At 37.7% G+C, this 13,027-nt stretch overlaps 1 protein-coding gene across 3 annotated transcripts in view; it reads left to right on the forward strand.

Annotated features, from left to right (window-relative positions):
- LOC137281845 (ATP-binding cassette sub-family C member 4-like) overlaps positions 1–13,000 on the forward strand; it is a 140,710-nt gene extending 127,710 nt beyond the window's left edge. For all 3 annotated transcript variants that reach the window (XM_067813489.1, XM_067813490.1, XM_067813488.1), the window contains exons 22-25: positions 78–323; positions 2,051–2,223; positions 4,476–4,581; positions 6,094–13,000. In XM_067813489.1, coding sequence (XP_067669590.1) covers positions 78–323; positions 2,051–2,223; positions 4,476–4,581; positions 6,094–6,756 — 1,188 coding nt within the window. In that variant the 3' untranslated portion in view covers positions 6,757–13,000. The remainder of the gene's footprint in view (positions 1–77; positions 324–2,050; positions 2,224–4,475; positions 4,582–6,093) is intronic.
- The last annotated feature ends 27 nt before the right edge of the window (positions 13,001–13,027 follow it).

Consider the following 13,027-nt stretch of genomic DNA (forward strand, 5'->3'; position numbering starts at 1 on the left):
GTGAACCTCTCTGTTAGAGGGCGACTTCTGGTCATGATTTGATTGCACTATATTGTTCAACATGGTCTTTTCATCAGGTCGGAATCGTAGGTCGGACCGGAGCTGGCAAGAGTTCTATGATTGTGATGTTGTTCCGTCTAGTGGAACCAACAGGGAAACTAATGATTGACGGCATCAACATATCGGACATCGGACTCCATGATCTGCGAAAAACAATCTCAATCATTCCTCAGGATCCTGTGCTGTTCACCGGAACACTCCGACGGAACTTGGATCCATTTGGACAGCATAGTGACAGTCAACTATGGAAATCATTGGAAGAGGTAGAACATATTTTTATTTTACCTCACACAAATATGTCGTCTTCAGATTGGCTGAGCGTTCTTCTAGTATTTACAGTGTACACCGCTTACAAGCGAGTAACATTTTCTATGTACCATTTAGAATGCACAACTCATTTGGTACTTCGTGGTAGAAATTCTTTATCTCGATTAACATTGAATCACATGTGATGTACGGAAATTACCAATGCTTTGCAAATGCAAATGCAAATGCAAAGGGAGATAACTTTAGAGCTGTTTTTCTTGTCTGTAAAATCTAGCAATGGCCACAACACAATTTGGGTACCATGCTTCGGTCAATTCAAAATCAACATTGAGGTATTCCCCAACTTTCTGGGCTCAGCAAACACAAACATCAGGTGTACATGAACCCATGTTCCAAACGTGACCTGTGTACAGCTTATTATATCATGAAATACTGATATCATAATCTCACACAGATAAATCTTCATAATATAACCAACACCTTTGTACATAGCCATGCTAATGAATATACCGGCATACCACAGCTTTAGACCCGTGAAGGTCCCGGGGTAGAATAGGCCTTCAGCAACCCATGCTTGCCATAAAAGGTGACTATGCTTGTTGTAAGAGGTGACTAACGGGATCGGGTGGTCGGACTAGCTGACTTGGTTGACACATGTCATCGGTTCCCCATTGCGCAGATCGATGCTCATGTTGTTGATCACTGGATTGTCTGGTCCAGACTTGATTATTTACAGACCGTCGCCATTTAGCTGGAATATTGCTAAGTGCGATGTAAAACTAAACTCACTCACTCACTCACTCACTCACTCACCACAGCTTTAATTAAACTCACCCACAGGAATGTCTCTTGGCAATCTTTTTGTTCCATATTGGTTTGGTTAGCCTATTCTGTGTCAGTGTTAACATCATGGACCTTGGGACAGTAATGCGTTCTGTCATTGTTATAAGCATATGGGCTGTAACGATGCACGGAACTACCTATGGCTAGGAAATTATTGAGTCTCTGATGGCAGAAATGGTTGAAGTTAAGAACTATTGTATGTGTATTTGCGATTGTTTAGTAATTTAGTAGATAGTCTAGTAATTGACTTATGTTGATGAAAGGGTAGTGGAAAATGCAGGACATTTTGGTGCAGACTTGCAGCTTTATAGTGGTTATGTTTTAAGTGTTGACTTGATTATGGACTCATGTGTCTTGTCACTCATTAAAATAAGGTGAAACTATTTCAAGTTTTTTTTATTTCAAATAAACTATACATTCAGTAGCGAAATGATTTGAAATGAGGCAATTCAGGGAGAGAAATAGCATTGCAATAGTCGCAATAGTATGTTGCAATAGACAGTTGCTATCACAATAGTTGTTTGCCCCTCAGTGGTCACTCCTGATAAACACTATACACACAACAGAGTCCCCACATCATACAGCAACAGTACCCCATATACACCCTTAGATCAAATAGGCAACATCACCCCCTACACCTGTAGTACCATTGGCAACCTCACAGCCAGAGCGACAGCACCCTAGGCAACCTCACACCTCACACCTCACACCTCACACCTCACACCTCACACCTCACATCTCACACCGACAGCACCCTAGGCAACCTCACACCTCACACCTCACAGTCACAGCGAGCATCCCATGGAAATTCTTGCACCTCTTAGGTAACCTTGCACTATCAGCTTGAGTGTGGGCAAGTCACCCGTGTGTCTTCTTGCAGGTGGAGCTGAAACCAGCCATAGAGGAACTCCCGGGACAGCTGGAGACGGAGGTGTCAGAGGGAGGCATCAACTTCAGTGTTGGTCAGAGACAGCTAATCTGTCTAGCCAGGGCCATACTCAGGAAGAACAAGATACTTCTTATAGATGAGGCCACGGCTAATGTTGATCCAAAGTAAGATATTCCTCATTCTAGTCGTTCAGGCAACTGCTAATGTTAACCCAAAATAAGATCTTCCTCATTGTAGGTAATGTTGACCCAAAGTAAGATGTTTCTCATTCTAGTCTTTCAGGCGACTGCTAATGTGACCTGAAATCAGATGTTCCTCATTGTAGCTAATGTTGACCCAAAGAAAGATGTTTCTCATTGTAGTCTTTCGGTCAACTGCTAATGTTGACCCAAAATAAGATATTCCTCAATCTAGTCTTTCAGGCAAATGCTAATGTTAACCCTAAATTAGTAAATCAGATGTTCCTTATTGTAGCTAATGTTGACCCAAAGTAAGTTGTTCCTCATTCTAGTCTTTCAGGCAACTGCTAATGTGACCCAAAATAAGATGTTCCTCATTGCAGCTAATGTTGACCCAAAGTAAGATGTTCCTCATTGTAGTCTTTCAGGCGACTGCTAATGTTGACCCAAAGTAAGATATTCCTCAATCTAGGCTTTCAGGCAAATGCTAATGTGACCCAAAATATGATGTTCCTCATTGTAGCTAATGTTGACCCAAAGTAAGATGTTTCTCATTCTAGTCTTTCAGGCAAATGCTAATGTGACCCAAAATATGATTTTCCTCATTGTAACTAATGTTGACCCAAAGTAAGATGTTCCTCAATCTAGTCTTTCAGGCAACTGCTAATGTTAACCCTAAATAAGATGTTCCTCATTGTAGGTAATGTTGACCCAAAGTAAGATGTTCCTCATTCTAGTCAGTTGATATTATTTCTGAGGTGAAAAAGAACATGACCAAGTTCCCATTTCGTATAATATAAGAAAAAAAACAAAAAAGCGAAAACAAAAAACAAGAAGGTAAGGATAGAGTACTGCGGTATTGATATTTCAGCACCAATACTAAAATCGACAGTAAGGTCTTACTGAAAGGATAGTATTGTAAAGCCAACTGTGATGGAGTCCAATCTGAATATACTATTAGTAAAAGGTATATAGATTCTTCTCCATATCGGCAGGTCAGCGAAGAATAACTTACTTTTTAATCATAGCATGGCATTCACTACAATACAGTTAAAGATCTACTGAAAACTTGAACATACAGTTGTCCTTTACATAATACATTAATGTAGTATATCACAGTGCAATACATTCAGTGATTCAATACATGTGTTTACCTTCGACAAAGTTCCATCCAATGAATGTCCGACTGATTGACTTATTCCTTCCAGTGAAAGGAAAAACCTTGATCTGTTGTCTGTGCCTCTGGATCCCACACATGAACACGTGTAACACTTTTTAATCAAAGTTAAGAGAGGTCTGTGAATTGTAGTTGAGGCTGATAGATTTCCTTGGGGTGTCAGAATCTTTCCTGACTTGTAATAAAATGTCTCTGCCCTTTTCCTGGATCCTTGTGTGAAGTTACGTGTTTTTTCGAAGACAAGAAACAGACTAATATACATGAACAGGGATGGAGCAACAACAACGTGTAGGTATGAATCAAAGGGATTAACAACAACGATAACAACAATGGATGGTGGTAATGATGTGGCAATAAGAGAAAGCCAAAGGTAACTGTAGCCGAAACAAAGTCTGCTCTGTGCTGTATTACTTCACCCATGCTTGACAACAATATAAGGATCCATACAGAAATGCCACATCATATGTAATAAAGAAGTTGTTATTCATAAAGAATCTTACTCTCTTATTACACATCAATTTCTAATAATGCCAGTCAAACAAATCAAATAGTGATTTTCCAATTAATTGAAATAATCGAAGATCAGTCAGAGTTACCAAACGACCAAGCAATCAATCAGAATTTATTTTGACTGAACACAAGCGATTTGGGAACGACTGTTTTAATGTTTGAAACATTTGACAGTAGAAGTATCTTAAAAGTTGTCAGAGCCATAAATAGTGTTTAATTCTTAGAAAGGTCACTTTACTTACTGAAAAGTCATGGCTGAATATTTCTGGAAGACTCAAGGAAGTTTATGTACAGGAAGCCTGATGTTTCTCTCATCGTCAGCTTCATCATCATTATCATCATTCATCTTCTCCACCAACATGGCCATGTGTCATTGTGAAAACGAGCAGTTAGGTAGCCTAGTGGTTAAATCATTCATCATCACACCAAAGACACAGGTGTGATCCCTCACATAAAAGTACAATGTGTAAGGCTCATTTTTTGTGTCTGCTTCTATGATATTACTGAAATATTACTAAAAGTGGCATAAAACTGAACTCGCTCATTACAGAACGGATGAACTGATCCAGGCCACTATACGTGACAAGTTCCGCCAATGCACCGTGTTGACGATCGCCCACAGACTTCACACCATCATGGACTCCGACAGAGTGCTGGTATGTCAATGTTACTTAGGCCGTCCTTAAGTTTCTAATTGTTCTCATCTCAAACCTAGCGTCAAGACCCAGAATAGCTTTTAGAGGCAACTAATGGGATCAGGTGGTCAGACTCACTGCCTTGGTTCACATCATCATATTTCAGTTGCGTAGATCAATGCTCATTATGTTGATCACAGGATTGTCTGATTCAAACTCAATTCTTTACAGATTGTTTGAATATTTTCAGTGTGGCTTTTAGCAACAAATCCCTCAAAAATGAAAACATCATTACAAAATTCAAGCAGAAGATTAAAGATTAAAGCATAAAGATTAAAGATATAAAATGCCAATGTTTTTACTGGCCAAAATGTCAACTTCCAAGAAAATGTTCTTAGATTGTATTTTTTACCTGATATACACATCATAAATTGCCAGAAGTAAAATACTTTTATTATCAAGGAGTATTACTTTGTGATTTTTTTTTATTTTCCTCCTGTCTGGGGGTTTTCTGATAGCAAAAATCTGTAAAACAAGAAATAACATAGGTCTGGTCTTAAAAGGAATTCATTGTCTGTGCCCATCCAAATTAATTTATATATGTCACTAGGACCAGAAAATGGTGTCCGATTTCGGAATGTAAAGATATTGAAAATTTAATGATTAAATGATGATAAAGTAGAAGAATGCTGCTGAGACCCCAATAATATGTGGGAATTCACAGATTTTTTGGATAATTCAGATGCTGGATTATACAGCTTCCACTATATATATTCAGCGATGAGGCATTAGTTGAGTGCGATAAAGGGATGCTTTAAAGAAACTGCTTCGGGGTGTCGATTTGATTAGAATTGTGGGATATTCTTTGTCATTTAGGGGTAAGGGTAGATGGTTTTGTCAAATGTTGATCATTAAATATCAGGTGCATTGTTTGTGTATGTGAATGAAGCATTTCAAGGCATGAAGCTACATGTGCTATCTTCACGAGGCATGTTTCAGAGATGCCAACCCGTACAATTAAAGAACTCAAAATATGTGACTATGATAGGAGTAAAAATGTGTGTTTTTTTCTTTTCAAACTGAAGTTATCAAATAGCATACTTACAATACATTTCAACCACATTTTATTCAATTATCAAGATATTTTGGGATTTTTGGATACTTACTTCTGATGTAGACGAGTACAAAGTTAATAACAAGTTGTTAGACTATCTGAATTTTTTTAATGTGAATATTATTTTTAAAAGTTAATACTACTCTAAATTATGCATCAGTGTTTGTCCAAAATAGTAATCGGGCTAAATAAGGGTTGGTATCTCTGCATGTTTAATTCCACCACCATATTTTCTAGATCTTCCATTGCAGTGTATCATTTTTAATGGGTGAGCAAAAATAACTTTTGTCAAACTTGACCAGCGATGAGCATGGTAAGATGGCTATGTTGAGGGAAGCTGCATTATCTGCCTTTTTACCTGAATAAAATTCTTAACCTTGCTCAGTTCTGTTGATCTAACTGATGTTATCATGTTCTAGGTTTTGGATGAAGGTAAAATCATTGACTTTGATGAACCTCACCTGCTTCTGGAGAAAGGTGAAGGTCATTTCTACCAAATGGTGCAGCAGACGGGCAAGACAGAGGCTGAGCATCTGGCAGACATAGCACTTACCACCTTTGAGGAGAGGCACGCCAGCAAACCCAACGATGACAATGTCTTGCCCAAAGAAAATGGAATGACCTACGAGTCAAAGATGGACCAAGGAAATCAAAATGCAGAGGATCTTGACAGTGCCATATCTAGTTCCAGCATTGAGGAGAACGCACCCATGTTTGAACCGGTGGGTAGTGAGTCAGAAGACATGGAGGCAGCTCCAAGTGCGCCTTTGTTAGATCAAGACACAGTTGGAAAGAAAGCTGGCAACAGTTCCATTCCTAAAGTAAATGGAGAACATCCCACAGTCAACGGTTCTGGGATACCGAAGGAGGAGGACAAGATGATGGAGGATAGTTATTGTGAAGATGATATTGAGCAAGCATTACTGTCGTCAGAAGATAACACTGTAGAACTTACTCCCTCTACTCCAATTGTGAGTATAGCCAAACAGAAACGTGGCTCAAAGGACTTGTCAGAGAACATATCGTCCTCGACACCACTGCTTACAGATGACAGCCAGACGTCTGACTGTATAGACGTTTGATGACAGGGTTCAGTCTGTTGATGCAATGTTCCAGTGTGATCAGTTCTCTTCAGGAATAATAGTTCATGAGATCAAGTCCCATTCTACTTCTGTAAAAGACTCAGTCAGTCATATATAAGTTGGCATTGTATATATTCACTTTTAATTCACAATTAACAGAGATGAGGGGAGTTTGGGAAACACATGTAGCATTTTTCTGTTATTGGTGTTGGACTGCAGTTTTTGAATTGTTTTTAGTTCATTTTTGAGACATTTATGATCTTTTTGAATTGTAAACAATTGTATTGATTTGATTATTTTATATGTTTTAGATGTATGATAACTTTTAGGACAAGGGGACATAATTACATCTTAACTCTTTTCAATTGTGTTGGTTTTTAGTTTTAAACATTTCTTCTCATACTTGCTTGGAGTCTCTTTAACATTCTTTTCAATTGTGTCTTTTATATTGTTTTCATGTTTCATGATGTGATTTTAGATACTGTTATTCATGCTTTAATGGTTTCATTTTAGATGATGTGTTTCAAGAGAGTTTTGTTGATATAATTTTACTGTGCTCGCTTCATACACTGCCATACATTTGTGTTGTTGCTTCATTATGCACTGTGACCGTACTTAATGATCCTGTGGGGATTCCCCCCTATACACCTCCACACCCACAGACACACCCCACACAACCATCCCTAGACACACCCACATCCACCACCCACCCCTTCACCCCTACCCCTACACATCCCACCTCCACACCCACCACCATCCACAAACACACACCCACACCAACACCCCACCCCTACATACCCTGGACACAGACACCACCACCCACACCAGCACCTACACAGGCACTCCCAGACACATATCCACAAATATATTGAATGCAGGACGAGACCAATCATATGATCAAATTCTTATACTAGGCTGAAAACATGTTCATACATGGCTCATAATCACTTGCTTTTCAGGTCCCAGGTATACTGCAGTGTTGAACACGAAACAAACAAGCATGTGTTTGAAACTATTCAGTGACTACATTCCATGCATGTACAATGAACTATGGTTCTCACAGAGATCATCAATTTTGGCTCATTATAAATGTAGTCTCTTGTACTTATTGTGACTAAAGTAAATAGCAAGAGCTAGAAATATGATTCGTTATAACCATCAGTTCATTATAAACATACCTTGCTGTACATATTAATGATGTAATTATCTTCACATGGGACACAGTTTCAGTATATATGCGGTAGAAATCATGATAATGGCAGTGATGTTAGTGAAATGAATTTTGTCAAAGGTTCCTTCATGTTGGCCTGCCTGCGCTTTTGTTAAGTTCTACAACAACAAGGACCTTATAATCCTGTGGTGGTATATATAGACCTTATATAGACGACTCCTGGAGGCATTGTATACATGGAACATGTGTATCGAGTCCTTCACAGGTAGAGCACAGTTTAGTATTTGTGAACATATATGCTTTGATAATTGTGATGCAATACAGTGGAAGCTGTCTAAACCAGCACGCATTGGGACCGAAAAAAATAATCCAGTTTGGACAATGTGCCAGATTGTAAAGCTGATAATAAATGTACAAGCCACAGACAGGACTGAGAATTTACGCCAGTTTAGACAACTTGCAAGATTGTACAGATGCCTGTTTTGACAGCTTCCACTGTATTCATATGTATGTATGACTCCTACGTCTCTGCTATCACTAAATATGCTGACAACCTTCTCAGGTTCCTTTGCTATGTCTTATACCTTGCCCACCTCCTTGACCTCACAAGCCACCCTGACTAGTTTGAATCTTGCCATCCACCCCAAATACCTTGTCCACCATCCCAACTACCAACCCCATCAGCACACCTGGGATATACCATGGGTATTAATTTGTTTACGTGTTTCAGGTCCCTAAATTCTGAACAGAGGTCGGTTGGGAAAGAAATGAAAGACAAAAACAAAACAAACAATTTAATAAAGACAAAATTAATAGAAAAATTTCTTGATTCTCATTTATTGTAATTCTTATTACAAATTCTTGTGTATTTTATAACTTGTGTCAGTGACTGATTAAAAGATAACATTTTACATGATGATTCAGTATGCTTTTGGTTTGAGTCGGCGGTGTTGGAATAAAAAAAGAAGGTGGTCAGCAATAATATTAATAGGGTCGGTCAGGCATTGAGAAACACAGAAAGTAAAAATGCTGTCCAAAGACAGGAAGAATAACTGGCTTACATAATTGTGGGAAACCTGCTACCACATAGTAAAAGTTAAAGCTGAGTTATAGATGGATAGTCCAAGTTGGAACTACCAAGCTTACATCAGGTTTTCTCTTTGTGCCAGTGACCCATTTCAATATTGCTTAAAAACTGTCTCACACCATATTTTCCTTATCAAATATAGCTATATCTTATCTTCTTTTGTGAATTCCACTCCACTGACGGAAAGTCCCATAGTTGGTTTGTGATGGAAGGTTACGCTTCATTTAAAGGAAACAAATGCAATGAAGGACATTTTATTGTTTATAAATTCATTAGCTGTTAACATATAAAGGTTTTATGTTATACTGATTTGAATCGGTAATGTAGCTAGTCTAAAGCAATACAGTCATAAAGAATGTGACAGAACTGGTTGTTGTAAAAGATATTCATAATCGAATAACCAACCACCAGATATACAGGGATAAGTAAATATATAATTATTAATTTATAGCAGTCATTTGTGGGGCTAAGATCTCTTTGGGCAGGTGTATCTCATACAGTGTATTGTGTTCTCCATTGTTGGATGTGATCAGTGACCGTCAGTATGCAAAATAGTTTCCATATTTGGTTTGTCAATCTGGCTAGTTACGCCTGAAAGTTACCGGCCCACAAAATAATTTACTAGCCGGAAATTTGAATGTAGAAACTAAACAAAAAATTGCAAAAAGGGGAAATACCATCAAAAACAAATATATCACATGCATTTCTGAAATAGTTTGTTTATGCTCAAATAATTAGAAAAAGTCATCCTTAAGCTGCAAATATGATAAACATCAGGCCATAATCATTCACGATTTTCAAAGTTTGTTATAACTTAACAACTCAGAGAGAGCGATATATTTTCAAAATGACCTCATGAGTGTTGCTGGTGAATGTGGAGATTTACTGGCGCAACTGGATTTTTACTAGCCTGAGGCCAGTGGCTATTTCGCACACTGGACACAGTAGTGTATAATTGCAACTATTATCCACTGTAGTCACTGCTGTGATAGAATTGATGTTCATCTTGCTGTTGTATGACACAAACTTAAAGAAACAACTGTTGTCAGTCTATATTTTAATGTGTTGAAGTAAAGATCACCTTAGCACTGTGAGCGTTTTGTACAACAGCACCCAACAATGTATTGTATGTTCTTCATATGCCATAAGGGAGATGAATTTTCGTGTTACCCGGTTGGGTACCATAGTGATTAAAATGTCCGAATCCCCATATGGACTCAATTTGTGAAGCCCATTTCTGGCGTGCCAATGCTGTGATATTGCTGGAATATTGCTAAAATCGACATAAAACTAAACTCACTCACTCATAGTGTTAGCATGTTTTATTAGGGATTGCTCTTTTCTCGGTGAAGTACAGATTCTAGTGTCCCATCTGGGACCAGCTCAGCCAGCGTGATTTCCACAGTGTGTTACCTGGTGAAACATTGCTCAGGAGTGTTACCCGGTAAAAGTTGTCACTTGTGTTACCCGGTAAAAGCTGTCACATGTGTTGCCTGATAAAATATTGCCCTTTATGACAAAGCCCAGTTTGTCAGCCCAGCAGCTGTGACATTAATAGTTGTAGCATTGAAATGAGGAGTGTGCAGGGTTGTTTTTATCCACCGAGCTGCTAAGCCCTTATAATGCCACTACAAATTTTAATCTCTCTTTATGTAAATATAACATTAAAACAAACTGAAATTCAATCACATATTTCATTAACATGATACTAACAAGTCGATCCAAAACATTGGTTCACTCTTCGCTGACTGCAGTAGATGCATGCTTTTTCCATGGGGAGGGGTATAAATGATTTAATCTCAATGACAAAGATGTATTCCCCCTTCGGCAGTGTACGGCCATGCACCACGCATATATGGCAATTTGTTCAAGGTCAGGATAAAGCTGACTTGATCTTCACTATAGAACACAACAGCAGCACAATATAAGTGACTTTGTTTCACAGGATGATAGATATGTGCTTTGAGTGACTTATGTTGTACAGTTATGAACAGATAAACATTGTGTGACATGTTGCCAACATATACTGAACATCAAAAGAAACGCAAGTTTAAAAAAAGATTAAATTTTAAATTAAAAAAGTATACCTACATGTTTATGTCTTTTATTTCAAAACTTAACCCCTTATAAAAACAGTTGTGTTTCTTTTGCTGTATGGTATTGATAGTACGCTAGTCGTCTTTTGCCATGTCAAGATGCTCAGTAATGTCCCTGTCAAAATTTGAATAGTTCATTTAAAGTAAGGATTTTTTTCATTCCATTGCCAATTGTTCTGTTTGTTTGAATTAATACAATGGCTAGTTAGAGCTATTTTGAGATCTTTGTTATGGGCATCAAGGGATCCAGGATTATAATAGCTACCCAAAAACTAATGTTGGTTTTGAAAGTCAACAAGATGAATAAAGTGTTCAGATTGTCCTCTTACCCAAATGTGTATCATTGCTTACAATAGTTATCACTGGATTGACGGGTCCAGGGTCAATTTTTAACAGTGCCCTGTCATATCACTGGAATATTGCTGAATGCAACATTAGACAAACTAAACTAAACACTATTGTATGACAATATATGCAATTGTTCTTTTTTAGATGAGTTGTGAGATGTTGTTTCCAGTCATTTATATATAGTCTCAGTCAGTGTAAAGCCAATTGTGGCTTATCTTCACTAGAAAAAACTACACATTTCCTGAATATCAAAAGATCAGAAACGTTACTATTGAAAATCAAATGTAATTCCTTTTGTGTTAACTAAAATAAAATTTATAGCAAAACTAATCCTTGCTGACTATTTTGTCATAAAGTTCTTGTGAATTTTACATCTGACTTCCTACAATATAAATAATTAAGTGCAAGACAGTTATTTTGTCATATGTATCTGATCAAGGAATACCTTGACATGTGAATTACAAGCAGGGATGGCAACAGGAAAATCTTATTTTCTTAAAATTTTGTCATTGAATGGATGTTCAGGGTCTCTCAGCAGATTTAACATTGATCAGTTTGTAATAAAAACAGCAGAAAATTGCCCTCCCTGAAAAATAGACTAAAGGGAATGGATGTTTGTGGTACTATGTGTGCGATGTATTTCATATGTATGCACTGGTAAGCCATACCATGTTTGGTATCACAGTATATAGCTTTTGGTTCAGATCCTTAACAGTAAAATTTAGATAGGATAAACATTATTGTGGTAAGGCACTGTCTGTTTGGTTTATGTTCTAGGAAGAAATCACCTTGGAATTGTGACCCAAACGAAAATGCCTTCACACAACTCTTTCATTCAGTCAGGTTAATTTTGGTGTACCAAACCAAAAACAAAATACCATGATATACTGAAGTACAGTTTCAGTCTGTGTATTTCATGAGTATGAGGTATGAACATCCTACAATAATATGCAAATGTACTTAAAAAGGCACAGGAAAGGAAAATGATAACCATATTTGACCTGATAAACATTCCACACATTGTATTGTGCTTCATCACACATACAGTGGAACCTGTCTAAACCGGCACTCATTGAGAATGAAGAAATAATCCGGTTTAGACAATGTGCCAGATTGTAGAGATGATGGTAAATGTACAAGTCTTGGATGGGACTGAGTTTATGTGCCGGTGATGACAACTTGCCGGATTGGACAGTTGCCGGTTTTGACAGCTTCCACTGTATACTGGGATTACAACATGTCCCAACTTTTCTGTACATCTTCATACATCCGCCAATTGTGAAGTGTTCAAGGTTTGGGGTGTTTTTCATTCAAATAGACAGTCAGTTTGTGTTTGAATGCTGTGGGTTGTATATAAATGGTCCTCTCCGGTGCCTTACAGAAGATAATCATATGCTGGTTTAATATGTGATTAACCCTGGCTAATTTGTCTTGTAATCTTATCACACATGTAGAAGGAAGGAAGGACAACAATGATACATAACTGGTTGGTTGGTTTAATGGATAAATATGAATATGGTATGCAATAAATATTTTTTAAAATGTTGATTGTTTGTCGTTTATTGTATC

The sequence above is a fragment of the Haliotis asinina genome, chromosome 4, assembly GCF_037392515.1.
Source record: "Haliotis asinina isolate JCU_RB_2024 chromosome 4, JCU_Hal_asi_v2, whole genome shotgun sequence".
Classification (NCBI taxonomy): Eukaryota; Metazoa; Mollusca; class Gastropoda; order Lepetellida; family Haliotidae; genus Haliotis; species Haliotis asinina.